At 52.9% G+C, this 27,107-nt stretch overlaps 2 protein-coding genes across 2 annotated transcripts in view; both read right to left on the bottom strand.

The window, feature by feature from the left end:
* AHNAK (AHNAK nucleoprotein) overlaps positions 1–8,952 on the bottom strand; it is a 33,562-nt gene extending 24,610 nt beyond the window's left edge. The window contains exon 1 of the mRNA XM_023738260.1: positions 8,787–8,952. The gene's annotated coding sequence lies outside the window, so the exon portion shown is untranslated. The remainder of the gene's footprint in view (positions 1–8,786) is intronic.
* Positions 8,953–20,024: 11,072 nt separating this feature from the next.
* EEF1G (eukaryotic translation elongation factor 1 gamma) overlaps positions 20,025–27,107 on the bottom strand; it is an 11,068-nt gene continuing 3,985 nt past the window's right edge. Inside the window, exons 6-10 of the mRNA XM_004383851.1 lie at positions 25,996–26,125; positions 25,380–25,584; positions 20,717–20,889; positions 20,498–20,622; positions 20,025–20,258 (exon numbers count right to left, since the gene is read on the bottom strand). Of these exons, the coding sequence (XP_004383908.1) occupies positions 20,100–20,258; positions 20,498–20,622; positions 20,717–20,889; positions 25,380–25,584; positions 25,996–26,125 (792 nt within the window). The 3' untranslated portion in view covers positions 20,025–20,099. The remainder of the gene's footprint in view (positions 20,259–20,497; positions 20,623–20,716; positions 20,890–25,379; positions 25,585–25,995; positions 26,126–27,107) is intronic.

The following is a 27,107-nucleotide window of genomic DNA, read 5'->3' as shown; positions in this document are numbered from 1 at the left end:
CATCTCCTCGAGATGGAGCCCCAGGCCAGGAGTCCTCAGGAGCTTGGGAGGAACTTGCTGCTTCCTGGACCCTGGCAGCTTCTAGGAGGGAGAAGGCCATCCTGAGTAGAGAAGGGTCCACAGCCCTGGGAGAACAAGAGCCATTGGCTGGCTTCCTGGCCAGGTAGAGCTGGCAACCACCCTGCTTCCTGGCATGGCAGGAAGGACTCCCTGTCATCTGATCTGGGGTATTCAGTTCCGAGGCTGGGGGCAAGGGTGCTAATGGGGAATTTGAGGCCCTGTTTTCTGCATTTGGGTCCCAGCCCTGTCTCTCCTCCACCCCTAGGACCTGTTCCAAGCCCAGATGGTCCTTCCTTCTCCCACACAAGTCTCCCATACTACCACACAAGGCTTCCCTGGAGCTGGGGGCTCTGGCCAGCTTTCACCCAAAGAAGGGTCTTTAGAGCTTTGGGGAATTCTGCACAATGCAGCCAAGTGTCATCAGCCTTCAATGCCAGAAGAGGCCTTAGAGCTACGCTGTCTAACATGGTAGCCACTAACAAAAAAAAACCCCATTGCCATGGAGTCAATTCTGCCTCATGGAGACACCATGTGTTACAGAACAGAACTGTTCCACAGTTTTCTTGGCTGTAAAACTTACAGTGGAGTCCACGGTGACACAAACATATAAGAGCTTGACTACTGTCCAAAAGGTTGGCAGTCTGAACCCACCCAGAGGCACCTCGGAAGACAAGCCTGGTTGGTGATCTGCTTCTGAAAGGACTTAGTCTTGAAAACCCTGTGGAGCAGTTTGACACACATGGGGTCGTCATGAGTCAGAATTGACTCAACAGCAACAATCTTTACAAAAAGATTGCCAGGCCTTTCTTCCGTGGTGCTGCTGGGTGGGTTCAAACAGCCAACCTTCAGGTTAGTAGCCCAGCACAAACCATTTGTGCTACCCAGAGACCTAGCCGCTAACCACATGTGGCTATTTAAATTTTAGTTAATTAAAATTAAAATTTTATTTCCTCAGTTGCACTAGTCAAGTGCTCAATAGCCACACGTGGCTAGCGGCTACCATATTGGACACGCAGACACAGAACATGTCCATTGCTGCAGAATGTTCTATTTGACAGCCCCAGCTCGCCAACAGATGGGGAAAGTGAGGTGCAGAGATGTGAGAATGGGAGAGTTCTGGGGCCCTAGAACCCAAGTCTGCTAGCTCCCAGTCCCATGCTGCACCCCACACCTACTTGTGATGGGATGGAGCAGGGCTGGAGTGGAGAACCCCGGAGGCCAAAGGCTGCTTTCAGGGCAGAAAAGGAGAGAGAAGGCGAGGCCACTCCAGCTGCAAGGCCAAGAGGATGAACATCTGAGATTGAGGGACAGGGTGTAATTCAAGCGAGAAACCTCGAGAGAAGAACGGAGCTGTCTTGTCACCTCAAAACCACAAAGAGGGTGCGCGGAGCAGAGGGGCCTCCACCCACACCCGCCTCTGTGGATTGGGGGTGCCATGCAGGCAGATCCAGGGGAAGCCCAGGAAAGGGTGGACACCCGTGCCAGGTGTGACCTCCACAGGGGCATCCTCCCTTTACTGCCCCCAGGAACGCTCCCTCATTCCCTAGAGCCAGCATGAGAACAGGCAGGCAGAGAGGCAGCTCAGCCTAGCTGCTGTAGCAGCTAAAGAGCCTGCAGCCAAGGTCAGTGTTGAGATGACAGGAACTGATGGGCACACACTGCCCAAGAGACACCCCACTCAACCTCCACACCTCACTGCATCAAAGCCCTTCCATGATAGGGAGGATACCAACAGCTACCCATCTCGCACTGATGCACAGCGGCACACACATGCACACATCAACCCACCAAACACACGAGTCCCCATCCTGAGAAGAGATGACTCGTACCCAGTCAGGGCCCCCACCAGAGGGAAAGCCCCAAACACATGACAGGAGGAGGGGCCTGCCCAGGGGAGGGTTGGGATATTCGAAGAGGAGAGAGAGACATATCCAGAGGGGCCACGTACTCCCTCAAACACTCACCAGACGGCAAAGAGGAAGAGAAAGCTTCATATCGAAAGAAAACCCATTCAGACAAATGTTAAGATGAGACTAAAGAGTTAGGCAGGGTCCATCCACATTAGTGGTTCTCAGATTTTTTTTTACCTCCCATTTACCCGTTGCCATGGAGTCGATTCCAACTCATAGTTACCCATATAGGACAGAGCAGAACTACCCCGTAGGGTTTCCAGGGCTGTAATCTCTGCGGTAGCAAACTGCCATATCTTTATCCCACAGAGAAGCTGGTGGGTTCGAACCACCGACCTTTCGGTTAGCAGTTGAGCGCTTAACTACTGTGCACCAGGGTTCCCTTTTTTTTTTTTTAATCTCAAGATTCCTTTATACGCTTGTTATGGTTGTTGTCGTTGGATGCCATGGAGTCGATTCCGACTCATAGCAACCCCATGTGACAGAGTAGAACTGTCCCATAGGGTTTTCTTGGCTGACATCTTTACAGGAGCTGATTGCCAGGTCTTTCTCCTGTGGAGACGTTGGGTGGGTTCGAACTACCAACCTTTAGGTTAGCAGCCAAGCACTTAACCATTGCACCACCAGGACTCATTTTAATACACTTAAAACCTATCAATTTACCATAATAGAAATTAAAACTTAGAACTTTTTAAAATATTCATTTAAAAGCCACAATAATAAATCCATTCTATGTTCATATAAATAACATATTTTTGTGAAAAATAACTATATTTTCCAAAACAATCACCCAAAAAAATGAGAAAAGTAGTACTGTTTTTTATATTTTTGCAAATCTCTTTAGTGTCTGCATTTACAAAAGATAGTTGGATTCTCAGAAACAAAAGAAAGGAAACCTCTGACAAGCTGAAAGAGAATAACTTTGCAGAATGCCTATTATGTGCCCAGTGCTGTGCTAGCAACGTTACATGCATGGGATCTCATTCAATCCCCCAAACAACCCTGTATGGTAAGAATTAATATTATTATTTTAGAGATGGGAAAACAGGACCCAGAGGTAAGACAATCTGAGTATGAGACAGGATTGAAATGCAGGCCTAGGGCTCTCTAATCCAAGGCCAGGTTCTTCACCGGGGTAGAGGGACGAAGGGATCAATACACACACAGGGTGAGGCACACACAGAAACCACAGAGAGCACCCAAGCACATCAGGAGGGAGGCCCCAGACCCACACGCAGGAGATAGACACGGTGGTAGAATGATTCCTCAGAGAGAGGGACACAAACACAGAGAAGGAGAGAGGCTGAGATACAGGCAGGGACCCATGACGCCAGGAGAGAGACTCAGGGACCCAGGTCTCTACCAAGCACAAAACCCACCCAGGAAGCAGTGCTGCCAATTGCACCCACAAGCAGGGGAGGGCAGGCAAGCAGCCGCCAGCCTCGCCTGCCCACACACCAGCCTCGCCATGACCCAAGCCTGCGCAGAGCCCCAGCATCCCAGGGGGCCCCAGAACTGAGGAACATTTTGGTTCTAAGCTCATTGAGGCTGTGTCCCCAGGGGTCAGGAACCCTGCACTGCCCAGAACCCAGTTCACCCTCAGATTCTCTTGGGTCCCAGCAGGTGGGGAACTCTGGGATCACCCTCTTCTAGAGCTCAGCCGGCACCAGACCCACTCTAGAGGCAAGACAAGCATTTCTGTGCCTCCTCACTAGCACTCACTGGGAATTGGAAACAGCCATGACAGGCAGACATTCATTCATCCCAGAGGAACAAAGAGAAACATCAGGATGGCATCTCTTCCAGGGCCTAAGCCTCCAAGTGGACCCCCAAACATGCAGCTGCCAGACTTCTGTTTGCAAAAAAGCATGTCTTGTTCTGACGGGAGTAGAACTGTGCGGTCAAGAGTCGAAGGCGGCATGAGGACCTTTCACACACCTACCTAGCTGACTCCTCGCCATGCACCCCAAGGGAGCACTTTCCACTTACACAGGATGCATTGCGGGGGCGATTATCAGGGAGAATTAGACTAATACGTTGCAAGACATGTGCAGCATGGGCACTGGAGGGACAGTGAGAGAAAGACACGCAAGACACAGAGACACTCGTCAGCCCAGCCCCCACGCTTCACAGCGCAGAGCCCCAGCAATCACCAGCTCACAGCAGACACCTGTCTTCACAACCCCAGGCCCTGCTCATCACAGAGGGCCCGTGTACCTGGTAACCTGGTGCTTGTTTCCCTGCATCGGAGCTTTCTTGTGTGTGTGCACCTGCCTGTCTTGCTCCCTGCTGCCTACCCTTGGGGGAAGGAGGCACCTGACCCCGCCCACAACTCCCACCACCTGGACGATTTTCCAGCCCTCCCTTCAGGTCAGCTCCTTGGCCCTGGCCGCTCGGTCACACCGGCGTTCTCTGCACCTGGACCTCCAGGACAGCCCCCCTCTGCCCCCACTCAGCAGCTGGCTGCTTCCTGGGCTCCGCCCTGGCGATTCTCTCTACCTCTCTCGCCTGGCAGCCCACAGCTTCCTCCCACCGCCCCAGGGAGGTCTGACGGTCCAAAGCTCCAAGTTCTCACTTCCAGCACAGAGGGAGATTCACTCTTCCTCCCCTGACTGAGAGGGGCTCTCCCCTCCGTGGAACATGGGGCCGGGGGCAGCAGCACAGTCGCCAGCCCAGCCGGACTCGAGTTTCCGCACCTAACCACAAACACAGAGAGGCCCCGTCCTTTACCAGGACCGCGGGGATTAAGACAACTCTGAGATGGTGTTCTAGATGGGCGGGGCGGGGGGAGGGCGCAGAAGTGAAGAAGAACGCTCCGTCTTGCCCTGGGGGGTAGATTACAGGGGGGAGCTGCCGGGTCGCCCCACCCACGGTCAGGCTCTCCGGGAGGGCGCTGCTCGCTCGCCCCCCAGCGGTAAGGGCTTGCTAGTGCAGGGCGCGGGGCCAGCCGCGCGGGCGCTGCCGCCAAAGAGCCGCCTCCCCCCCACCCCACCCCGCCTGGCCAGGACACGTAGCCAGGATCAGCTCCAGGCATTTCCCCTTCCCCCAGAACCTCCGCTCTGGCCCCCGGGGACAGGGCAGGATGCCCCTCCCTGACAGGCTGTGTGCAGCGCTGCTTCACACTGCGCGGGCCTCTGGACACCAGCTCCAGGGACCCAACCTGTCCTGGACAGAGAAACTCGCTTCAGCCCTTATCTACAGCCCCCACACACCCCCTGAATCTTCAACCAGCCCAGGGCACAGTGCCAGTGCCGTCCGCCCACCCCCTTCAAGCCCCAGGACACAGGCAGAGGGAACACACCCGGATGCACCACCATGCCATGACCACCATGCACAACCAACGGGCACCCTCTCACTGGCCATGACATACACTCCACGCTCAGTGACCTGCGGCTGGGAACACAGTCGGTCGCAGGGACCCAAGCCCACTATGATACAGTGATCCCTGGGACACTAACAGTGACAGACCCAAGACCCTGAGGGACAACAGCTTCAGCTCTGGAGGAGCTGAGGCCAGCAGGGAGGGGGGCTTCATCAGCACGCACACCAACATAGCCATTCCTGCTGAGCCCTCCTGTGGCCCACCACATGGCCCCCATGCCCCCTCCGGCACCCCCAGGCATGGCAGGAAACTGTGCGTGCTCAAGAAGGCCTGGCTGCCCAGCTGGTGGGGCCGAGCTCGGGAAATACAGCTCTTGTGGAGTCTGGATGAAGCCCATGGGAGCTGAAGAGAGAGCAGAAGTCCTCAGACACTGCAGCAGTGCCACCAGCGCCTTCTCAACCTTCTCCAGCGGCCACCTACCTTTCTCAAACCACAGTGTGCACGAGCACCCGGTCAGCCGTGTTGCAGAAAGAGAAACTTGGGGGTGTCTGGGAGTGGTGGGGGAAAGACCCAGCAGAGTTCCCAGCAGGCGTCAGACTAGCTCTCCCAGTCTGCCTGTCCCCAGGCAGTTCCCAAGTTCCAAGGAAGGCGGTGACCACACCTCAGAGCCCCACACACCCCTCTGCCCCCGCTTTGCCCCAACCCCTCAAACCAGCTGCTCAAGCTCGGGATGATATGCTCTGACAGGCCAGCCAGCCAATTCCGAGTTGAGCAAAAGAACCCTGCCTGGCGGTGCCCAGGCACCTCCATCCAGGGCCTGTACTGGGACTGAAGTGACCCCCAGCCCCCCAGTCCATTCCCTGCCCTTGACTGATGCTGGCCTTCTCCCTCCACACTAGAAACCTAGGGCTCCCGTGGTTCGCCCCGGACCTGGGGTGCCCCCTGAACCATGGCCTGGCTGGCACAGTCCTCCAGCTCTTCAGTGACTGCCCAGCACCCTGAATCACTGCTGCAGCCTCCGTATCAGCAGCCCTGAGCCCCATGTGACTTCCGTGGTGCCCTGCGTGACCTTGTTCTCTGCCCAGTGACCCTGCACATAACCCACTGGGGACAGGGGCTTTAGGGAGGGGCTCAGTACCCTCCAGCCCCCATTTCCCATGGCCTGGATCCCACCCCCAGATCCTGCATCAACTGCCAGTCTAGCTCTCAAGTTCCCAGATCCTCTACCAGCCTCACTCACCCCACGGCCCACAACTCAGAACAAGGGGCCACTCCTAAGCCTGGGGCGCCCTGTACTCCCCACTGTGCACACCCTAACCACCATGCGCTGGCCCAGCCCCATCATCCCACTAGGCCAGAGAAGGAAGCTGCCCCATTCAGAGAGGAAGTGAGTGCCACGCCCTGCCCCAGGGATTTCCCTCCTGGGGTTGGGGGGATGGAAGAGAAGTCTACCCCCCTAAATTACACTCGTATAGGTGGAGGGGGAGTCCTAAAATGCCTTCCAGGGCATCTTCAATCTCCTCCACCACATGCACCGATCACAACCCCACCCCCTACCGCATCGCCGCATCCCACAAAATCAGCCCACCACCTATCATGTGCCAGGCTGTGCTGGGAGGGGCACGCAGAATGGGGGCCTGGGTTCTAATAGACGAGGCTGTTTCAAAGCAATTATTGTGTGCCCAGCGCTGTATTGAGGACATAAAAAAATCTGTTGCCATCAAGTCAATTCCAACTCATAGTGACCCCATGTGTTACAGAATAGAACTTCTCCATAGAATTTTCTTGGCTGTGATCTTTATAGAAGTAGATCACCAGGACTTTCTTCCGTGGAGCTGTTGGGTGGGCTCCAACGGACAACCTTTCGGTTAGCAGCCGATAGCAAACTGCTTGCACCACCAGGCAGATACTCGGGTCCTCCTTCCTCCGAATCTACAGATCATTCTCTAAAGATCCCACTCCCATGGGAGGACGCCACATTGTCTTTCCACAAGTCCACCCACAGAGCAGGGCGCTCAGCGCTCAGCGCTCAGCAGCGATTGCAGCTCCTTGGGAGCACCTTATCACCACCCCATTGTGACCTGGCCCACACTGAAACCCACCAGCACACCACACACAATCCTCTGTGGTCACGGCGTAGCTGGGGTTTGGGGTTCAGCTAGAGCTGTGAGGTCTCCCATCCGCCCCCTCCATTCCCCTCCCATGCAAGGGGGAAGCCAGCCCGGCTCTGGCCCCGCACGCCCCCGTGGCCAGCGCCGCCCAGGGACTTCCTCCCCACACTCTTGGCCGGGCACTGCAGGGGGCGCCCAGCCCTGCCAGGGGCTGGCCAGGCCCTGCACACTGCACACCCTCTCCCTGCGTGGGAAGCCTTATATAACCCAGCTCTCTGCACACACCCTAAGCACACTGCCTTTCCAACACCGGGCAGGGCCTCGCCCCTCGCCCCTCTCTCCAGGCGTGCTGCTGGGTTGCGGGGCTCCAGCCAGGGCAGTCTCGTCCTCCTCCTCCGCCAAGCCCTGTTCCCGCCCCCGCCTCCCCCTCATAGCCCCTTCCCCCTCTCCTTTGCCCCTCACTACTCCTCCCCGAGTTCTGGTTTGAATTAGTCACCGGCTCCAACCACCACATTCCTCAGGCTACTGGCGCCGCGCCAGGCGCTGGGGCGGGGGCCATCCCGCCCGGACGGGTTTGGGAGTGGGGTGGGGGCGCGAGCACCGCCTCTGGAGGGGAAGGGGCGGTCCCGAGGGCTGGGCCACCGCGCAGCCCCCACCTCCCCGCCCACCCTGGCGCAGGAATCTCCCTAATTATATCCCCCACCCCCACCCCACCCGTCCCGCTGGGCGGCGCGCTGCAAACTTACAGGCTCCGCGGCCCGAGAGGGAAAGGGGAGTTTTCTGGAGCCGGGAACACGGAGGGGCAAGACCAGGGCGGGGCAGCGGAGGGGGGCTGAGGAGCCTCCAGGAGCGAGAAGGGAGCGGCCGGTGGTACAGAACAGGGTGGGGCCGCAGGACTCCGGACGCGAAGGGGGCCGGCAGCGGGGAAGGCCAGACGAGCGGCGCGCGGCGCTGGGGCGCGGAGCGCCAAGAGAGGCCGGCAGCGGCGGCGATCTCGGAAACTTCGCCGCCAGTAAACAGGATTGGAACGGAGTCGCACGCCGAGCCACAGCCCGTGGAGAGGGAGGGAGTGGGAACACGGCCACCAGAGCGAGACCGGGGCGCCCCGCCGCGCGGTGGGGCCAGCAATTCACCCGCGAAGGGAAGATGGAGTGCAGCGCAGCGCGCTTCGGAGCGATTTTCCAACTTTGCCCAACTTGTGCTTCGCTCCAGGGCGCGACGCGTCAACTTCCCGCGCAGCCCCGGGCGGCCCCGCTAGCTCTAAACGGCCCGACACCTCACAGTGACATTCCCTCCACCGCGCCTAGCCCGAGCCCTGCCACCCCCTCCTCCCGTTCTCGGCGCCCGGCCGCGGGCGGTGCCCGGCGCGCCCCGCGCCCCTACCTGTGCGCTCAGCCCCAGGGCATGGCCATCACCCGCGGGGGCCTGAGATCGCGGTGCGGCGGCTGCTGGCGCGGCGAGCCCGGGTGGGGCGGGTCCGGCAGGCGGGCGGTGCAGTCCCCGCGGCGGAGCTGCTCCGAGTGGCCAGGCCCCCGCGCGCGGAGGCGGCTCTTGTAACTCCGGCTCAGGCGGGCGGGTCTGCTCCGAGCCGTGGGGAGAGGGCGGGGCCGGGCGGGGCCGAACGGGGCCGGGCCGAGCCACCGGGCCGACGCTGGAGGGACCCCGGGAGCGGGCTGCTGGGGAGGCCCACCGGGGGGTGCGAGGACGAGAGGGCGCCGGCAGGTCCCTCCTCCTGTCCACTGCCCCGTGTCTTGTCCTGGGCCTGGAGCTATACCCGTATGTACTGTGTGTGGCTTCGGCGGCAAGAAACTCCTAGAAGCTCCCTGGGGCTCACCCTACAGCTGGAACTGCGAATCAACCCCATTTTGCAGGCAGGGCCTAGGGGCCCAGAAAGCGGACGAGGTGGGGGAGTGTTGGGGTGATTAAGCCGCGACTTGCAGCCTGACACCAACCTTTCAGTTTTCTCTCAACACAGACAAGTCTGCTTCAAATCCCAGTTCCCAGTGTCTTAACTTGGTTCCCAAGTTCCACGCAGCTACGCCCATTTCTCACCTTCTATCCTTCTGGGGACCCCTCCTCAGCCCCTCCCCGCAGACAGCCGGCCTGGAAATGCTGGCCCCACCTCCTGCAGCGAGGGTCACGACACCCCATAGTGCTGCTATGGCTGCTGCAGTGACCCAGGACCCAGACCCAGGAGTCAGGCCCAGACCCAGGAGACAGACCCGGATCCAGGAGTCAAACCCAGGACGCAGGACCCAGGTCCCAGGACCAGGAGCCGACCCCTTCCTCTCTAGACCCCCTGAAAGATGTGGGAGCTCCCTTCTCCTCTGACTTCCCACTCCTTCTCAGACCCCTCTTAAAGCCCCTCCTCCACCTCCCCACTTGCAGGATGCTTAGGTTCCAAATTTATAGTCATTTCCCACAGTCACTTCTAACTACATGGAGATTTTATTAAGTGCTTAATGATGGGGTATAAGGGCCTTCTGGCTACACACCTCCCCCCACGTCCCCTTTCTCTTCTCCCTGATGAATTCTCTTATCTGTCTTCCTAGGTGCCCCCCCCACACACACACACACACTTCCTTCCTTTCCAAGCCACAGGGGAGGGAGACCCCAGGCTGGGGAACTGAGGAGACCTGCCCAGAGGCAGCGGCACCCTCCTCACTGCAAGACCGTGAGTGGGCTGGAAAGACACCAGCGACCAGCACAGCCCTGTCCTCTGAAATGGCAAACATGTTTACAGGCTAAAAATACCCAGCAGCCAACGCAACTGCCAGCCCTGGGGGCTGTGTCCCAGGTCCAGTTACCGGCCTAGGGTACAGGCCGTGGGGGAGGGAAGAGACAGCAGAAGCCCCAGACATGCAGACACTCCTATAATGGACACAGAAAGGTGGAGACGCATGTGTAGGCACTCAGACAGGCAGAGACATGCAGACACACACGTGAAAGCAGAGACTTGGGCACCAGGATTCACACACTCATGCACATACACACACACACACAGGTATGATAGTGACTCAAACCTACGGCAGAGGCAGCCCACCCCCTAACATCACAAATAGACAGTCATAGACCCAGACCCTCCTAAGAATTACCTCCTCCCCATTTTCTTCTGCCCCCCCTTCCTCTCATCCACCTTAAAGAAAAAATGTTAACTTTTTAACCTTGAGATTTTTTTTTTAATTAAAAAAATCAAAAAAAGGAACACACTGCTGAGTCGATTCTGTCTCATGGCAGGCAACCCCGTGTGCTACAGAGTAGAACTACTCCATATGGTTTTCTTGGCTGTAATCTTTACGGAAGCAGATTGCCAGGCCTTTCTTCCATGGCACTACTGGATGGGTTTGAACCCCGATCTTTACGTTAGTAGTTTAGCACGAACAATTTGTGCCACCCAGGAATCTCTTTTAAAAATAAAAACCAGGAGCTATTTTCTTCCTTTACCGACAGCTTTTTAAATTTTATCTCATTTTCACTATTCATTCAGTTTTTTAAATGTAGGCCAAGAATAAAGATAAAATAAAGTGGTATGTAATCCTACAAACCAGATAATCTCTGCTGATATTTTTTTTAATGAAATCAATACCTACATATGGTAAGAATTTAAACAACACAGAAAGGTAGAACGATAAAAAGCAAACGTCTCCCTCTTCCTTCCCAGTCCCTCTCGCAAAATGGTTGACAAGGTTAACCACGGTTAACAGTTGACCAAAGGATTTTTTTAACTTTATGAAATGAATCATCTGTTGGTCCCTTGAAAGAGCAAACTTTATTAAAATGGGAGTTGACTTACACCTAGATCTTCAGAAAGATGGCTATGATGTGACATATGGCACACAGACATGGGGTATCTTCAAAAAGGGCCAGGGAGTTTGGAGGGAAGGGGCTGGAGCACGAAAGGAAGAAGGATGTGGAAAGAGTGGATGTTGTACCCTCACCTCAGCTGGGGCTCATCTCAGCCTCCCTCCAGCAAATGAGCAGAGGCAAGCTTCCCAGGCTGAGAGCCAACTTATCTGCTCCATTGTTTGTTCTGGCCACCTTCTTGGTCAACAGGGAAGAAGGCAGGAGAGGCTGCTTTGTGGAGCCACTGCAGAGCAGGGATTGCTGTCCAGGTATTTCATTGGGGGTTAAGAGTGTCAAGATACTTGGCAAGGGTGGTTCTGGGGACTGGCTCCACCCTAGTCCAGGCTAGGGGGTATAGACTGTGCCCCTAAAAAACCATGGTCATAGCCTGGCAGGGCCTGCTGGACCCAGAGCTGAAGTTTCCGAGGTCAGGCTTCTCAACTCAAAACACACACACAAAAAAAAAACCATTGCCAGCAAGCTGATTCCGACTCATGGCAATCCCATGTGTTACAGAGCAGAACTGCTCCATAGTTCTTTGGGGAAGCAGATCACCAGGCCTTTCTTCCTCAGAGCCACTGGGTGGGTTTGAACCGCCAATCTTTAGGTTGGTAGCAGAGCACAGACCATTTGAGCCACCCAGGGACCTCTCCTCAGCCCAGGGAAGGGGAATGTTTTCAAAAGTTTTCAGTTGTGTAATTGGAGACACACACTTTTAGAAATTTTTGCCAAGCCTCTCTTTCTGCCCATGGCCATAGTGCTCTCCCCACATCACCACCACCAAGCTACTTAATACCCGCTGAATGGCGATTGTGTGTGTATCGTAGCAAACACTGTCACATGCTAGCTCATTTAATCCTCCGACAGCCTGGGGGGGAGGCACTCTGATGAGGAAATGGTGTCAGCAAGGGTTAGTGATCTACCGAAAGTCACACAACTCCAAGAAGCAGGAGGCAAAGCTCCTATAGCACTTCAGCTCCATGGGGGCAGGGACTTCCTGTTCTCTGCTGTATGCCCCGCGCCTAGAGCAGTGGCTAGTACAGAGCAATCGCCCAGGAACATTCTAGGAAATGCATGCATGAACTCCAGGTAGAACTAGCCCCCAAAGCTCTTGCTCTTTTCACAATAGCATCCTGTACCCAAGCTGTCAAAGCTCCCAGCTCTCAGTCCCCAGGGATTCAGCCCCTGGCTTGTCAGTCTCTCATGCAGTTGCACAAACATTTATTGTGTCCCCAACTCTGGGCCAGGCACTCGTGGTGGTGGCGGTGGTAGTGCAGGTCACAGAGAACTTGACATCCCTGACCTCAAGGTGTTCAGTGCAGAAAGGAAATGTCTCTGATGCCCCTTAGCTTGTGTTCTGAGTTTCTTGCAGGTCCTAAGCTTTTTGATCAAATTAAACATTACCTTTTCTACCAGGTCTTTTTACAACACTATATACACGCGTGCGCGCTCCCACACACACACACACACACACACACGCACACACACACACATGTTTAATTGTAAGGAGTCCCCTAGGTCCCAGGTTTGCAAAGACAACCAGTGTCTTCTCAAAGGTTTCGGATTCTCCTGCCAAAATAAAGGCTGCTCTCTCGTAAGCCAGGGATCAGGGAGAAGGTTAGTCCTCCCCCTGGCACTCTACCACCCCTTCCGAGGCTGGCAAGGCGAGGTGAGCTCTAGGACTCATCATCACCGGGATACCCCAGTTTCCAGAAAATGACGCTCCCTCTCCAGGGGTTCCCTGATATGTTATGTGTTGTGCGTAGGTGTGATGAATCTTGGGCTCCTCTGTTGCCATGCAACGTGCCTCTGTTTCGTTTCTATTATGCCTGTTTCCATAGCAACCACAAAGGGGAGCTCTGTGAGCTGGCCCCTTGCCAGGGGATTCCCCTTCCTCTTCCTTGTCTCCACAGTCCCCTTTTCTGAAATCAGGGAAGAAAACAGACCAACCGCTAAAAGGGTTATCATAGCTTTTAAACTTTCGCTTCCAGATAGGAAGTGAAGTTTGCAATCTCTTTGGAAGCCGACTGCCATGCCCCACCCCACCCCCCATGAGGGTTCTTTAGCATGGAATCCTTAGAAGCAGAGAAATGACTGTAAGCCCTTCTCTGAGCCATCCGGAATCTCCCAGACCCTACCTGCGGTACACTGAATTACTTAATATGGCCCTTCTAGCCATAGTCTTTGTAACTCCTACCAAATGACTGGGTGGGACTGCACAAATGAAGTGCTTGTGTCCTACCAAGGGAATTGGACAGCTTGCCAATAATGATGCAAATAAAATTCATGGCACCCTTGAATCTTATTTGGGGGACTATGCAAATAAGGTATACGGAACCCTAACCAGGGGATTGGTCAGTTTTGCCATTCCACTAGGCTTAAAATGAGCCATGCCAGAGGCAGACAGGGACCACCTGACCATCAAGCAAAGAGAGCCAGAGTGGACCACATCCTTTGGATCCGGGGTCCCTGCGCTGGGAACCTCCTAGACCCAGGAGACAGAGAGAGAGAGAGCTGCAACACTGGAGAGACGGCAATAGACGGCGAGAAGCGGCAGCAGCAGAGGCAGCAGAACGAGGAGACCGACAGGAGACAGGGGTGGGTGTGCCAACTCACACAGCAAGAAAGCTGAGTGCCTTCAGGCCGAGGCTTACTGGCAGAGTTGGGTGCCTCTGGGCACTTAACAGCAGAGCTAAAAGAGCTTTGCAACATTTGCCTGAGCACGGTAGAGGCTAGGCTGAGGGCCAGAGAGAGAGAGAGAGACCCGCCTGCGAGCACAGCTGAGAAGAGGCTGTCCTGATCGAAGATCTGTATCTTGAGTTGTTCTGAACCTGAACTGTAACCTGTTACCTCCCTAATAAACCCCATAATCTAGAGTATGGTCTGTGAGTTCTGTGTGGCCATTGCAATGAATTATCGAACCCAGCAGGGAAGTAGAGAGGGCCGTGGAGAGACAGATGGTGTCAGAATTGGTAAAAAGGTTGGAGGGTGGAGGCCTGTCTGACCTTTGCCTCATGGGAGATGTTGATGTTGATCTTGATTCTCCTCCCTCCTTGTGAAGTTAGATATGAGGTCAGCCGCCTCAGCTGCACCATTTTACACCCCCACCCCCCCACACACACACGCCGGCCCAGATGTCAAACGTCAGGCCCCTCTCCAGCCACTTCCATTTTGCTTGCTAATCTGTCAATTTCAACTCTCCTATCTTCCTCAGACTTCAACTCTCCTATCTTCCTCAGTCGAACAGTAAACCTAGGTGGTGATTCTGGGATGCAAACATTTCCCAAGCAATTCTCAAACTCGAAGCCCCTACCCCTAACCCAAAATATGAAGCCAAATAAAATTCTCCTCCAGCTCAGTTCTGACCCCAGCCTGCATTTACATCTCAAGCTTCAAAGAAACAGTTCCTGAATTACCGATACCCGGAAACCCTCCCGTTGCACGCAGTCCCTAATGAAATCTTCAGCTCCAAGCAGAACCCAAGTAAAAGCTGGTTAAAGATCAAGAGATGCAGCGCTCTGAGTACAGACTCTGGGAGGAAAGCAGGCAAAACAAAAAACTGTGCAGAGCGTACTCACTAAAATGGGTGGTTTGTATCAATGTTAATGTCTTGGTTATGATGTTATACTACTTGGCAAAATGTTACCATTGGGAGAAACGCAAGGTAAAGTACACAAGAGATCCGATAAGAGAGCTGATAATTGCATGTGACTCTACAATTATATCAATAAAAAAAAAAAAAATGTCCAGGCAATAAAAAGGGAAGGGAAGGGACGTGGGCAAGGAGAACAGGGCAGGGAGACGCACTGGTCATAAACGGATTCCAAGCACAATAGGAGGTGACCTAGAGACTGAGGAGCTGTTGGTGCGATAAAATAATACAAGATGTGGACCTGAGCCTAGGGAGAAGAAGTGGCAAAACATAATTGAATGAAGCTATGAAGAAGGGAGGGAGGGAGAGAGAAAAGAAGAGCCCAGAACAGAGCTGTGGACTGGGCAGGCTGAGTTGTAAACAGGAGCAGAGGGAGGGAGCAGGAATGAGCGGAGCAGCCAACGCCCCAGCAAGCTCCACTCCCCAGCAGGGAGCAGGCAGGGAGGGGCCGAGGGTGAGGGGCACACCAGGCCCCTTCCTAAGAATCTGCCTTCCTCCCTTCCTTCCCAACTTCCTCTGCCTTGCACCCAGTTTCCCGGGAAAAGGAAGACTGCCTGGGTTTCCCTCTCTCCTCCTCTTATGCTTCCCCAGATCTACTTTGCGGAGATCAGGCGGAGCAGGGAAGGAAGGGCCTGGGCTGCCCAGAGCCTGAGTCACCACATAGTTGAGGTTCCTGTCACCCAAAGTCCCGCCTCTGCTACACCCGGTGCCCTCTGCCTGCCCCAGGACTTGGATTGCTCAGGCTGACCCTGCCCCAGAGTTTGCTCTGCTTCTTCCCTGTGGGCTCCAGGCTGCTGGGAGCCTTTAGACCTAGGCTGTATGTAAACCTCTAAACTCAGTGTGCTGGGCCCACCATACTAATCCCTCAGCTCTTGAGGCAGCGCCCTCCTGCTCTTCTTACGAGTAAAAGTGACTCAGTACGTGCCTGTGTGAACGGTGGAACGACTCGTGTGTGCAGTGCCCCTGATAAGTCACTTCCCCTCTCTGGGCTCTGGTTTCCTCGTGGGAAAAATACAGGGATGAGTAGTGATGCTCTCAGTGATGATTTGTGATGCTCTCTGTGGTCCCTGCTGGCCATACATTCTGTAAGTCTAAGTCAAAGGGATGAACTAGTCACCATTGGAGAGAGCAGGAGAAAAGGGGTGTGTGGGCTAGCCCCGGTCCTAGCAGGAGGAGTGGGTAGGGTAGGGCAGGGTCGGGTGCCCGCACTGCCACGACAGGGCAGCCAACACCCGGGGCAACTGGGTGACTCAGGTCTCACATGGAAGAGGACTGACAGGAAGGCACCCTGTGGCTTCCCTGTGAGTCAGGAGAAGTGCGGATCTCCCTGAAGAAGGGCTGGCCAGGCCGGGCTAGAACCAACAGCTCCCTGCCATTCGCTCCCAGGGCAGCCCCCATTGCCTTGGATGGGCACCCTCAGAGCATCATACTGCCTCCGCTGCTTCCACCCCTCCCCCCTGACCTTGACTGCCCTTCTTCCTCAGCCCTCATCTCCAGAGCACTTGCAGGCCTCCACGGTTCCCCGGCTCCCTCAGCCCTGCCATGTTCCCTCGTTCCCCCCTTGGCTCTGTTCGTGCTCACTATCCACCCCCATCCTGGCAGAGCCGGCCAGACGATTGCAAAAGGGCTGAGCCAGCGGAGAGGCCCTCACATGACAGCTGTTGCTGCTGCAGAGGGGAGGGGGCAGCTGGAAGTAGGGGGAGGCACATTCCATGGGAGAGCTGATCAGAAATACCCCTGGTCCCTGACTCACCATCCAGCCACCTATTGGCACACCACCCACTGTGCAAACAAGGCAGGGTCAGCAAGCTCCCCTGGGATTGCTGAAGAACTTGGAAAGACAAAGAGGGGTGTGGGAGTGGGATGGGAGAATGTAAAGAGCCCAGGAACATCAAAAGATCCAAGGGTCACCAAGGACATCCTCACCACTGAAGCAGTACCACTTGCCCAAGGTATTCCCCCTCTTCCAAGAGAATTCAGGGGAATAAAGGGCTACTCTCCATCAACCCTTGTTATTCTCACTCCACTCATCCCTTGGGTGCTGAGGTGTGGGGACACCCCAGCAACCCCACTGGAGTAGAACAGTGGCCTTCTCTGGGAGCCGTGCCAGCCTGCTTCGAGCAAACAGACAAGAGCAGGTGGTGGTTTCTCTAACCTTTCAGGAGCGCCAATGCAGAGCACTAGGGGAAGAGTAGAGAACAGCGTGGGTTCCCCAGAATGACATTCAGACCTAAGACCAAAACAAGTTGGGGAAGTTACAGTGGCCCTGCAGGTCCCACTGGTGGGGTGAGCCAGTGAAGCCACAACCCCCAAGGAAATTTTATTTGATGCGTGCAGAGGGCAAGTTCTTGGTTCTGAAGACAAAGAGTGCCAATTGCCATGAAAACCACGGTATTAATTTCAGAAATGACTGGGTGGAGCCTTCGAAGCACTTCATTCCCCTCCCTGCAACATTCTAGACCCTTCCCCCACCTTTCAAAAGGGGAAGTGGCACATTTGGGGCATGTGGGCAGCTGGTGGGATGGGTCTGACCCAGTGAGAGCAGCAGCTGTCAAGCTCCAGCTCAAAGCAGGACGTGGAAAAAAAAAAAAAAATCTAGGAGTTCCTTGGAAGAACTTTACAGGCCTTTAACTTTACAGTAAGTGACTTAAGCTGAAGCACCAACAAAGCTAAAATAAATACGTGCTTATAACCATTATCTAGGATCTACTGGTTTATCTACAAGCGAAACTAACTTTCAGTCACTCGCATTCACACTCCAGGCTCTGTGAAGATTTTATCTACAGCCAATCGCACCTCTGAGGTCCGACCCCCTCTGTTTCCTTTCAGCCTTTCAGGAGGCCCTGAGATTGTGCCAAGTGGATAAAATGGCCAACTCCTTCCTTCGTTCTTCCCAGATCCTCAAGATCACGCCCTTTGTTCTCATCCCCTGCCCCATTCCCAGCACCTCTTCCCTTCCCGCCCCTCGGCCCCCAGCCCTATCGGCACACAGTGTACCGTGGGCACCGGGGATGCCAGCTCTAGGTGGCAGGCGGGCGGCACGAAGCTCCCTGGCACGCCAGGTGAACTGCCCAGCAACCGGAGATGCCTGCCAGGCAGAGGCTCTGATTGGCTGCGTGGGGCGAGCTGGGCGGGGGCGGGAGCCCCTCTGCTCCCAGCGCTGGGAAGAGCCGGGAAAGCCAGGCTCCAGCAGGCGGTGCAGGGCCCACACCCGGAGAGAGAGGGTGCGAGGCCCAAGGCGGTGGCTGTGCGGTGACTCAGGCCTCCTCGGGGCAGGGCGGGGACCGAACCAACTCCAGATGTGGGTCCCCTCTTGCCCGCCCCACATCTGCCGCTAGAAACTCCCGCTATTAACCCCTTCCCTGCCCACTCTCCCATCCTGCACACCTGTAGAGACCACAACCCCCTCCCTCCAGCCTCCGCCCCACCGCCGGCTGTGGGCACTGGCCCTCCCCAGCCGTGGGCCTGGCCTCATCCAACAGCCTGTTGCCGACAAGCCTGGCCACCCTTGCTCTGCACCAAACCGCCAGAGCTCCGGGCACAGGAGGCAGGATGTGTGGATGAGTCACCCTTCCTGCAGTCTCAAGGGGAGCCTGGGGGTGGAGGTCCCTGGCCCCCCAGCACAGGCCCACCCAGGCCACGTGGGCTGCAAGGCCCTCCTAGCTGCTCCTGAGTCCTGGCCTCCACAGGCCCACACTTTTCTCATGTTGGGCCCCACCCCTCAAACCTAACCTACGTAAGACTATTCGGCCTCTCCTGCCTAAATCTTCAGCTACTGAAAAGTATTACGGGGATACCAAGAAGATAGAAGATTGAAGAAGGGGGTGTGGTGGTAAACAATTTGGGAGGGGAGTCAGACAGGTTCCATGAGGCCCCCGAAACAAGCTCAGAGCACACCCCAGACCAGCACCCAGCAGTTTTGGATCCTACCTAAAGAGCCGAGAATACTCAGAAGACAGGTATCAAGTTTGGATCCTACTCAAAATGAGCAGCCAGGAATCCAGGTCTGAGGGAGAACCCCTCCCTCCTCACTCAACCTGGCTTCCAACACATCCAACACACCTCTCCTCTGCCCTACTCGTTCGCCAAATGCCAGAAAAGGCACCCAGCTACAGATTACAACCCAATCCCCTAAGGCACCAGCCCCTTGTCAGTTCTTGATAAGATCACCTTCATCCCCTCCTAAGCCAGCATCTCCCCTTCTGTGCCTGGACTACATGGTGGGGTGAAGTAACCACACACAAAACCATAATCTGGAGATCATGGGCAGAGCCGGGACAGATTTTTGTACATGCCTCAAAACATGAAACTAAGTGGAGGTTTCCAATTTCACTGGACCTGCTAAATTTTACAGGAAGATCCTCAGTGCTCTTCAGAAAAGACAGCTGGATCAGGGGTAACAATCTCTGAAAAGGGTGTAAAAAGTACTCCCAGAGAGAAAAAAATGACAGTTGGTCCAAGCAGGGTATTGGATGACCACCAGGACTGCTCTTCATTCTAGGAGGCAGCCAGACATCTTATACAGAGAGTACAGGCTTTAGAGTGACAGCCGCTGGGTTCCAAACCCTGCCTCCACTGTTTAAGATGTGCAATCACAGGCAAGTTACTTAAATCTGAGCCCCTACTTCCTTGTCTGTAAATGAGGGATACCACCAGAGCTGATATGCAGCCAGGTTAGAGCCTACGGGCCAGAGTCTGTTCCAAGCAGTCATATTTAAACTATGACCGCTAGATATGGCCACCTACCTCAAGGGGCAGTTGTGGAAAACACCGTAAAGTTCCTCTGCACACCATATCATGTTAGTTCGTACCACCAGTAGAAAGTATTCTCTCCCTTTACTGGGGAAGGTCTGGAATGTAGTCCCCAAGAACTAAGAAGTTACAAAACTCCTTATCACTCCCTTCTCTTAACAGCTTCCAACCTTTCCCAACTAGAAGTCATCCCAGTAGGAGGCAGGGAAATAAAAATTGAGGAGAGGCCTCTACTTCTGCTCTTTTGAAGACTTCTTTCCTGCCAATCGAGGTTTTGCAGGTACTGCAGACAGAGAAAATACCCTGCTTCACATATCTGCTCCACTCCCCTTTGAAGAAGTCATCACTCATAAAGAAGGCAGGACATGAAAAGGTTCAATGTTCCGTTTCTTTAATGACCCCCAGCTCCCGGAAGGGCAGGTGCAGGCAGCTAGGCGACGGCAAGATGTTCACTTGAAGATCTTGCCCTGGTTGAAGGCTCTGCCCACATGCTGGAAGGCCCCCTCCCAGGAAAAGTACTCTCGAACCAGCGTCTGGGTCTCCTCACTGCCAGGATCCAGTTTCCGCCATGTATATGACTCGTAGTCCACCTGCCAGTCTGGACTCAGCTACGGATAAAAGGCCAGGAAATAAAACAGTCAGGCTACGGGACACACACACCTGTTTAAACTTCCAACTCAGACACATGTCATCAGATCCCAGGATTGCTATAAATGTAAACGGCTCTTGCCTGTACACATTCCCTGAGTGTTCCTGAATGCCCATCAGCCCAGAAACAAAACACCATGCTTCTTGTATCTTTGCCCCCGCTAAAGAGACAGCTATTCCTCTCCTACACCCTCCTCACCGGGAAGGCAAGCTCTTGGCCTCTGAAGACCCAGACTCCAGAAATGGAGCTGCTATTGTTGGTTCCAAAGAGGATGACACTGGCAAAGGCATTCTTCCTCAGCTTGTCCAATCGCTGAAACATTCCTGAAGGGGTGAGGGAGAACACTCAGCCTTTGGAATCACATCCCCCACTCCACCTTGGCCCTCTTCCTCTTCCCAGACCCCACTGTCTTCTCACCAGTGATGAGGTTGCAGCTCATGAAGGTCTGGGTGAGCTCTTCAGGGAAGCGGTACTCGGAATACCACAAGGACCAGCCATCCTTATCAAAGTGCTCCCAAAAATACGGCAGTGCCACAGACAGTGTGTCCTCATTGGAGTACTTGCGCTTAAATTCATCCAACACAAAGGTACTGATAAGAGAGAGAAAAAACACATGGTCAACGAGGTCTTACTGAGGTCACAAAGAGGGAAGGGCACCAAATGAGAAGTAAACGGTGTTTTTGTTTAAAATACACTGGTTTCAAAGAGGTCACTGGGCTAACAAATGTGTATAACCTTAGGAAGGAGAAGAGCTGAAAGGTTAGATACTCCTCTACCCCACCCTCCTGCCCCAGCACAAGTATGCTAGGCACGAGGAGGGTGGACCCAAGGGAAGCCTGAGTGGGACCTGCTCCAGGAAGGACATAGCTAACTGCTGCCCCGCAGTGGTGATGCAGAGTGCAAATGCCTTTTACTCCTGTCCAGCCCCTCCTGGGGCTGTTTTCTGAGTCACGAACAGTTACCTACTCACCTTTCTCTTCCCCTACAACACAGGCCTCTTCAGCAATGTAAGCAGTGAATGGGTTTTCAAAGAGCCTCCACCTCAAATCTTACGCCCATGTCCTTGAGCCCCTCTCTACCCAGAAGTGAGTTTGGATACTGAAGAACTCTTAGGTTTAAGCTACCTTTGAAGCAATCTGGCACACTGAACCAAGAGTGCCAACATCAATACAGGAGAGCTTACTCCTCACGGGAAGAGTTCTTCATTTCTTCCCAATTATAAAAATACACAGTGAAGAAAATCACTGTAATGCCCGTAAACACGGATAGCTAGTTAATATTTTGATGTATCTCCCCCTAGCTTTTTTTGATTTTCCAAAGATGAGATTTATGATTTATCTAGTTTCACACCTTACACTTTTTTCAGTTAATATTGTGACACGCTATGAAAAATACTTTGCAAACATCTCAACCTCTAAATAATCTCCTGCACGGATATACCACGACTCTATTAAACCCCTTCCTGAATGTTCACTTGGTTCAATTATTCACTAGCACAAACAATGCTACAGTGATCATCACGTAAGTTCATCACTTACTCCTTACTACAGACCCGTGAGGTAAGACTGTTACCATCTTTTTAAAGATAAGGTTAAGTGATCTGACTTGCCCGAGTTACACTGTAGCAAAACAGATAATCTGTCCTTTAACCACTAGATCCTAGTGCCTTCCCAAATGCTCACTACAGACCTCATCTGAGGAGCTTTAAAATCTCACCTACCCAAAAAGTGGGACTGGCAATTTTTTCTTCACATCCCCCTGGACTGTTTAAACTTCATTACCATCTTTGTGACATTAAAAATCTCAGGGAAATAATCTCTGGCAGGTTAATAATGGCATCATGGTAATGTAACAAACAGACCCTAATAAACATTCCCAAAAAGATGTTAAGAAAATACAAAACGTAGTAAAGACTTTAAGTCTACTGCCTGATGTATTTTCCACCCTGAGTATAGACCTAATGTATGCGAAAATGTCTAACTAATCATTAACAGTGTCTGGTTCACAACAGAATATGTAATTTGAGTCCCACCACAGGCTATTTACACACTTGCAGTACGATGGATTGCTTTTATAAAGCCTTTCTCGCCATGGTCTTTTAACTCCCACCAAATGACTGGGTGTGGCTATGCAAATAAGGTGCTGTGGCCCACCAAGGGGATTAGACAGCTTGCTAATAATGCAAATAAGGTGCATGGAGCCTTAACGAGCAGATAGGTCAGTTTTGCCATCCACTAAGCTTAAAATGGGCCATCCCAAAGGCAGAAGTGGGGGTGGGGGTGGGGGAACCTCTCTACTACCAAGAGGAGGAGACAGGAGCAGAACGTGTCCTTTGGATCTGGGGTCCCTGTGCTAAGAACCAAGGAGATCCAGGAGACAGCTGTGACACCAGAAACGATGGAAGACGGCAAGAAGTGGTGGGAACCAGGAGATTGGCACAAGACAGCGCAGTAGGCTACCTGGCCCACGGAGGAAGGCAGTTACAGTGGTATGCTGACCTATAGAGCGAGAGCTGAGCGCCTTCGGGAAGGCGGCTTCCTGGTGAAGTGGGGTGCCTCTAGGCACTTATTGGGGGAACAGGGCAAAGGCCAGGACAAGGGGCCGAGGAGCAGAGAGGCCTGCCTGCGGGCACAGCTGATAAGAGGCTGTCCTGATCAAATAACTGTATCCTGAGTGTTCCTGAACCGAAACTGTAACCTGTTAAAGTTACTTCCCTAACAAACCCCGTAACTGTGAGTACAGTCTGTGACTTGTGTGTGGCCACTGCAATGAATTACCTAACCCAGCAGAGAAGTAGAGGGGGACGTGGGAGGGACAGCTGGTGTCAAAGTTGGCAGACAGAAGAAGCACGTCTCACTGCTACTTCGTAGTAATCAGCCTTGGGCTATTGGTGCTGATAATGATTCTCCTCCCTCGTGAAGTCAGAGGTCAGATGCTCCCCAACACACCATTTTTACAACACCCCAAAAATTCTGCTCACTTTTGACTTGCCCCCGTGCTAGATTCACAGTAAATCACATTAGTTTAAAAAAAAAAAAAAAAAAATTCAAGATGTAACCTTCTTGATATTGTAGTAAGTACCTGGGTGTAGGCGCTTTTAGCTAGATTCCAAGTGTTCCCCAAATGCGGAAGAAGCAGAGATTACTAATTACCCATTACTGTGACTTTGTAATTTACAACTCTAAACACAGCTAGTGTGACCATCACCAGTGCGTGCCTTTTCACACCAGTTTATTCCTTATCAAAACCCTGACAAACCCAGGGAGGCCAAATTTGAACCCTAACAGACCAACTAATGAAAACATGGACGGCTTAGAGAAGGGGAGAACACGTGGGCAAGAAAAATGGAGAGAAGAGCAAAGTGCCCACAGAAAAATAACATTTCTCATATTGCTTGAAATCCCATAAAATGACTTGCAGCAGTGACTAAAGAAAAACTTGATGGCCGAGAACTGCGCGTCTGGATCCCTATAAAAATGGCGTGCTGGAAACATCTGACCTCTTTGTCTAACTTCACAAAGAGAGAGGGGAATCATTATCAGCATCAACAGCCCAAAGCTGATTTCTATGAGGCAGAGGTCAGACGTACCTCCTCTCTCCAACCTTTCCACCAATTCTGACACCAGCTGTCCCTCTCACTCTCTACTTCTTTGCTGAGTTTGATATTTGTTGCAAGGGCCACACACAACTCACAGACCATACGCACAGTTATGGGGTTTATCAGGGAAGTAAGAGGTTACAGTTCAGGTTCAGAACGACTCAGGATACAGTTCTTCGATCAAGATAGCCTCTTCTCAGCCGTGTCCACGGGCAGGCCAGTCCCTGGCCCTCAGCCCCCTTGAGCTGGGTTGGCCCGGCCTCTGCCCTGCTCAGGCAGTGTTATACATTTCTTTAGAGGTATCCCACTCCACCAGTAGGCCTCGGCCCAAAGGTGCTCAGCTCTCTAGCTCTCCTAACAAGTGCCTGGAGGCACCCCACTCTGCCCTCAAGCCTCCTGCCCAAAGGCACTCAGCTCTCTCACTCTGTGGGCCGGGAAGCCCATTATGTCACATGGTCTCCTGCTAGTCTCCTGGTTCTGCTATCGCCATTTCTCTGCAGTTGCTTCTCACCATCTCTAGTATTACAGCTCTGTCTCTTGGATACAGGAGGTTCTTAGTGAAGGGATCCCGGGCCCAAAGGATGACCTCCACTACTAGCTCTTCTTTTTTGATGGTAATCAAGTCTCCCCCCGCTTTGGCCTCTGAAATGACTCATTTTAAGCCTAATGAGATCGCAAAACTGACTAATTCCCTTGTTAGGCTTCCATACACTTTATTTGCATTACTAGCAAGCTATCCAATCCCCTTGGTGGGCCATGGGCCTTACGTACACAGCCCCACCCAGTCATTTGGTGGGAGTTACAAGACCATGGCAAGAAAGACCATATAAAAGTGATCCCCTGCACCACAGTCCCCCATGTTTTCACACCAAAAATCTCCCTTTTACTATATTCTTTCTTTCAAGAACCCCCAGATTTACTGAAAAGAAAATGCAGATGACTACCCTGTTCAGTTACTTCTTTAGGGGTTGAACTCCCCCAGTTTTGGAAACAATGAACTAGACAAACACTATGTAGCCACAGTCATCATCCTTTCTCTTAGTAATTCTTGTACAGTCTGGTTCATCAAAACTGCAAAAATATAGCCACCAAAAGATACAACCACCTCCAAGAGCCAGCCCCAAAAGCAGAGCAGATGCAGGGCTCTGTGGACCTTCTGCCTGCACCTCTCACAACATCAGTTCTGACAAATCACAAATGCTCCTAAAAAGCATGCTGAAGACCAACTGACCTCCACACCAAATGCTGTCCCTGCTGGTTTTCTTTGCTAGATGTATTTGGAACTTGCTTTCTACTTTCAAATTTCACCCAATTCTTGAAGATAATTTCAAGAAGCTGCTCTACTTCCAACTAAAACATACCTTTTAATTTAGTAAGGATGACACAATTTTCTGGGCCCTAGCTGTGGTGTGGAGAGGGTACACACAAAGAGTTGACGACAGGCCTTCTTGGGTTCCAGCCCTCCACCCTCGAACAGCCTACCTCTTAGGCAGGTGAGCAAAGGGGTCCTTGGCCTTTGGCTCAGCAGCCAGCGCCTGCTCACATTCGTCCATCTCCTCCTCAGGAGCAGGAGCCGCTGCCTTTTTCTCTTCTTTCCGCTCAGCCTGGGGCTTCTGCTTCTCCTCCCGTGGCCCTTTCTCTTTCCGTGGGGTGTCCTTTTTAGGCTGGCTCTCTGCAAACTTTTTAGCTGGTGCAGAGGGAGAGAGGAAAGTGAACGTCCTGCCCTTTTCCACATCCTTCCAAAACGAGGCAGCAAGCAGGGTGCGGGGGAAATGCTGGCTGGGACAACTGAGGATCTGGTTCTGGACTGCCCTGCCACCAGTTCACTTTTTGTCCATGAAGAAGTACACAACTCTCAGCAACAAATACATGTTACGTTCCAACCCTATACATCCCCACAAATGAAAACGTGTGTGTGTATATAACAAGTCTCACGAAACACTATTAGTGATTACATCAGATATCCTACATTCTGTGGGTCCACACAATCCAAAAGACAGGAAATCAAGGAGCTGACATCAAGCAAACCAGACCCTGCCCCTGGGCACCTGCAGCTTGATCTCACACATGCTTCTCTCTCTCCCTCCCTCAGACTTACCATCAAACTGTGCCATCTTCTCACAGAGTTTCACCTCCCCCAAGACAGCTCGGAACTGGGGCTGATTAATGCAGGTGAGGAACCAGCGGTTGGTATTGGGGAAGGCCTGGCGGAAAGAAGGCTCTAGGACCTGCCAGGATGTAAGGGGGAAACAAAGTCACTGGAGGGAAAGGCCCTGAAGAGTTTCTATTCACAGCCTTAGAGTCCCTGTCTCCTTCGACATCAAAACTCCATTCCCCACCTCCCTCAAAACCCCCCAGACAGCAGCTCCCCAGAACACCATCTTACACTGGGGGCTACTGTTGTTAGGTACTGTTGAATGGATTTCAACTCATAGCAAACCCTGTGGCAGAGCAGAATTGCCCCATAGAGATTTCTAGGATATAATCTTACAGAAGCAGATCACCAGGTCTTTCTCCCACGGAGCCACTGGGTGGATTCGAACCGCCAACCTTTCGGTTAGCAGCTGACAGCTTAACCATTACACCACTACGACTAATACTCATTTATTTTCCTAATCCTTTTTTTGCAATCCAGCCCAATTTAATAGGATGCTTGGGCCCCCTCCCTCCACTTACTATAGATCAGAGAATCTTGATAAGAATAACATTCACAGACTGCCTTGCTCCTTTACAAAGCCATATCATGTCTATCGTCTCTCATCTTTTAAATTGGACACGTCAGTGCAATTTTTTTTAAAAGCTGGAAACCAACCAAGGGCTATCAACAACTTATTTTGCCAAAATAAGTTTGCCACTATTATCAAACTTCAAAACATAAAGAACATTCAACAAAAAACAAGCCCAACAGTTTCAAAATAATGAACAATCCCTTAAATTAAACAGCTTCACGAAGAACTTCCTGTGGTCATTTTTTTATTTTGCTGAGATCAGTGAAAAAAAATCTTGCCACTGAGACAAACAGAACAATTGGGGGTGCTGGTTCTGCAGTGCTTGGGTTCAAATTCTACTTCACCACATATTACCTCTGTATCCTTGGGCAGGTTACATCTCTCCTCACCCATACAAGAGATAAAGACTCACTAAGATGGTCCCTGAGAGGCCCCTGGCACAGTTTATCACACAATACAAAAAAAAAAAAAAAAAAAAAAA

This window comes from Trichechus manatus, unplaced genomic scaffold, assembly GCF_000243295.1.
Source record: "Trichechus manatus latirostris isolate Lorelei unplaced genomic scaffold, TriManLat1.0 scaffold00113, whole genome shotgun sequence".
Classification (NCBI taxonomy): domain Eukaryota; kingdom Metazoa; phylum Chordata; class Mammalia; order Sirenia; family Trichechidae; genus Trichechus; species Trichechus manatus.
The sequence above is the reverse complement of the archived record's forward strand: the minus strand, read 5'-3'. Positions and strand labels throughout refer to the sequence as shown.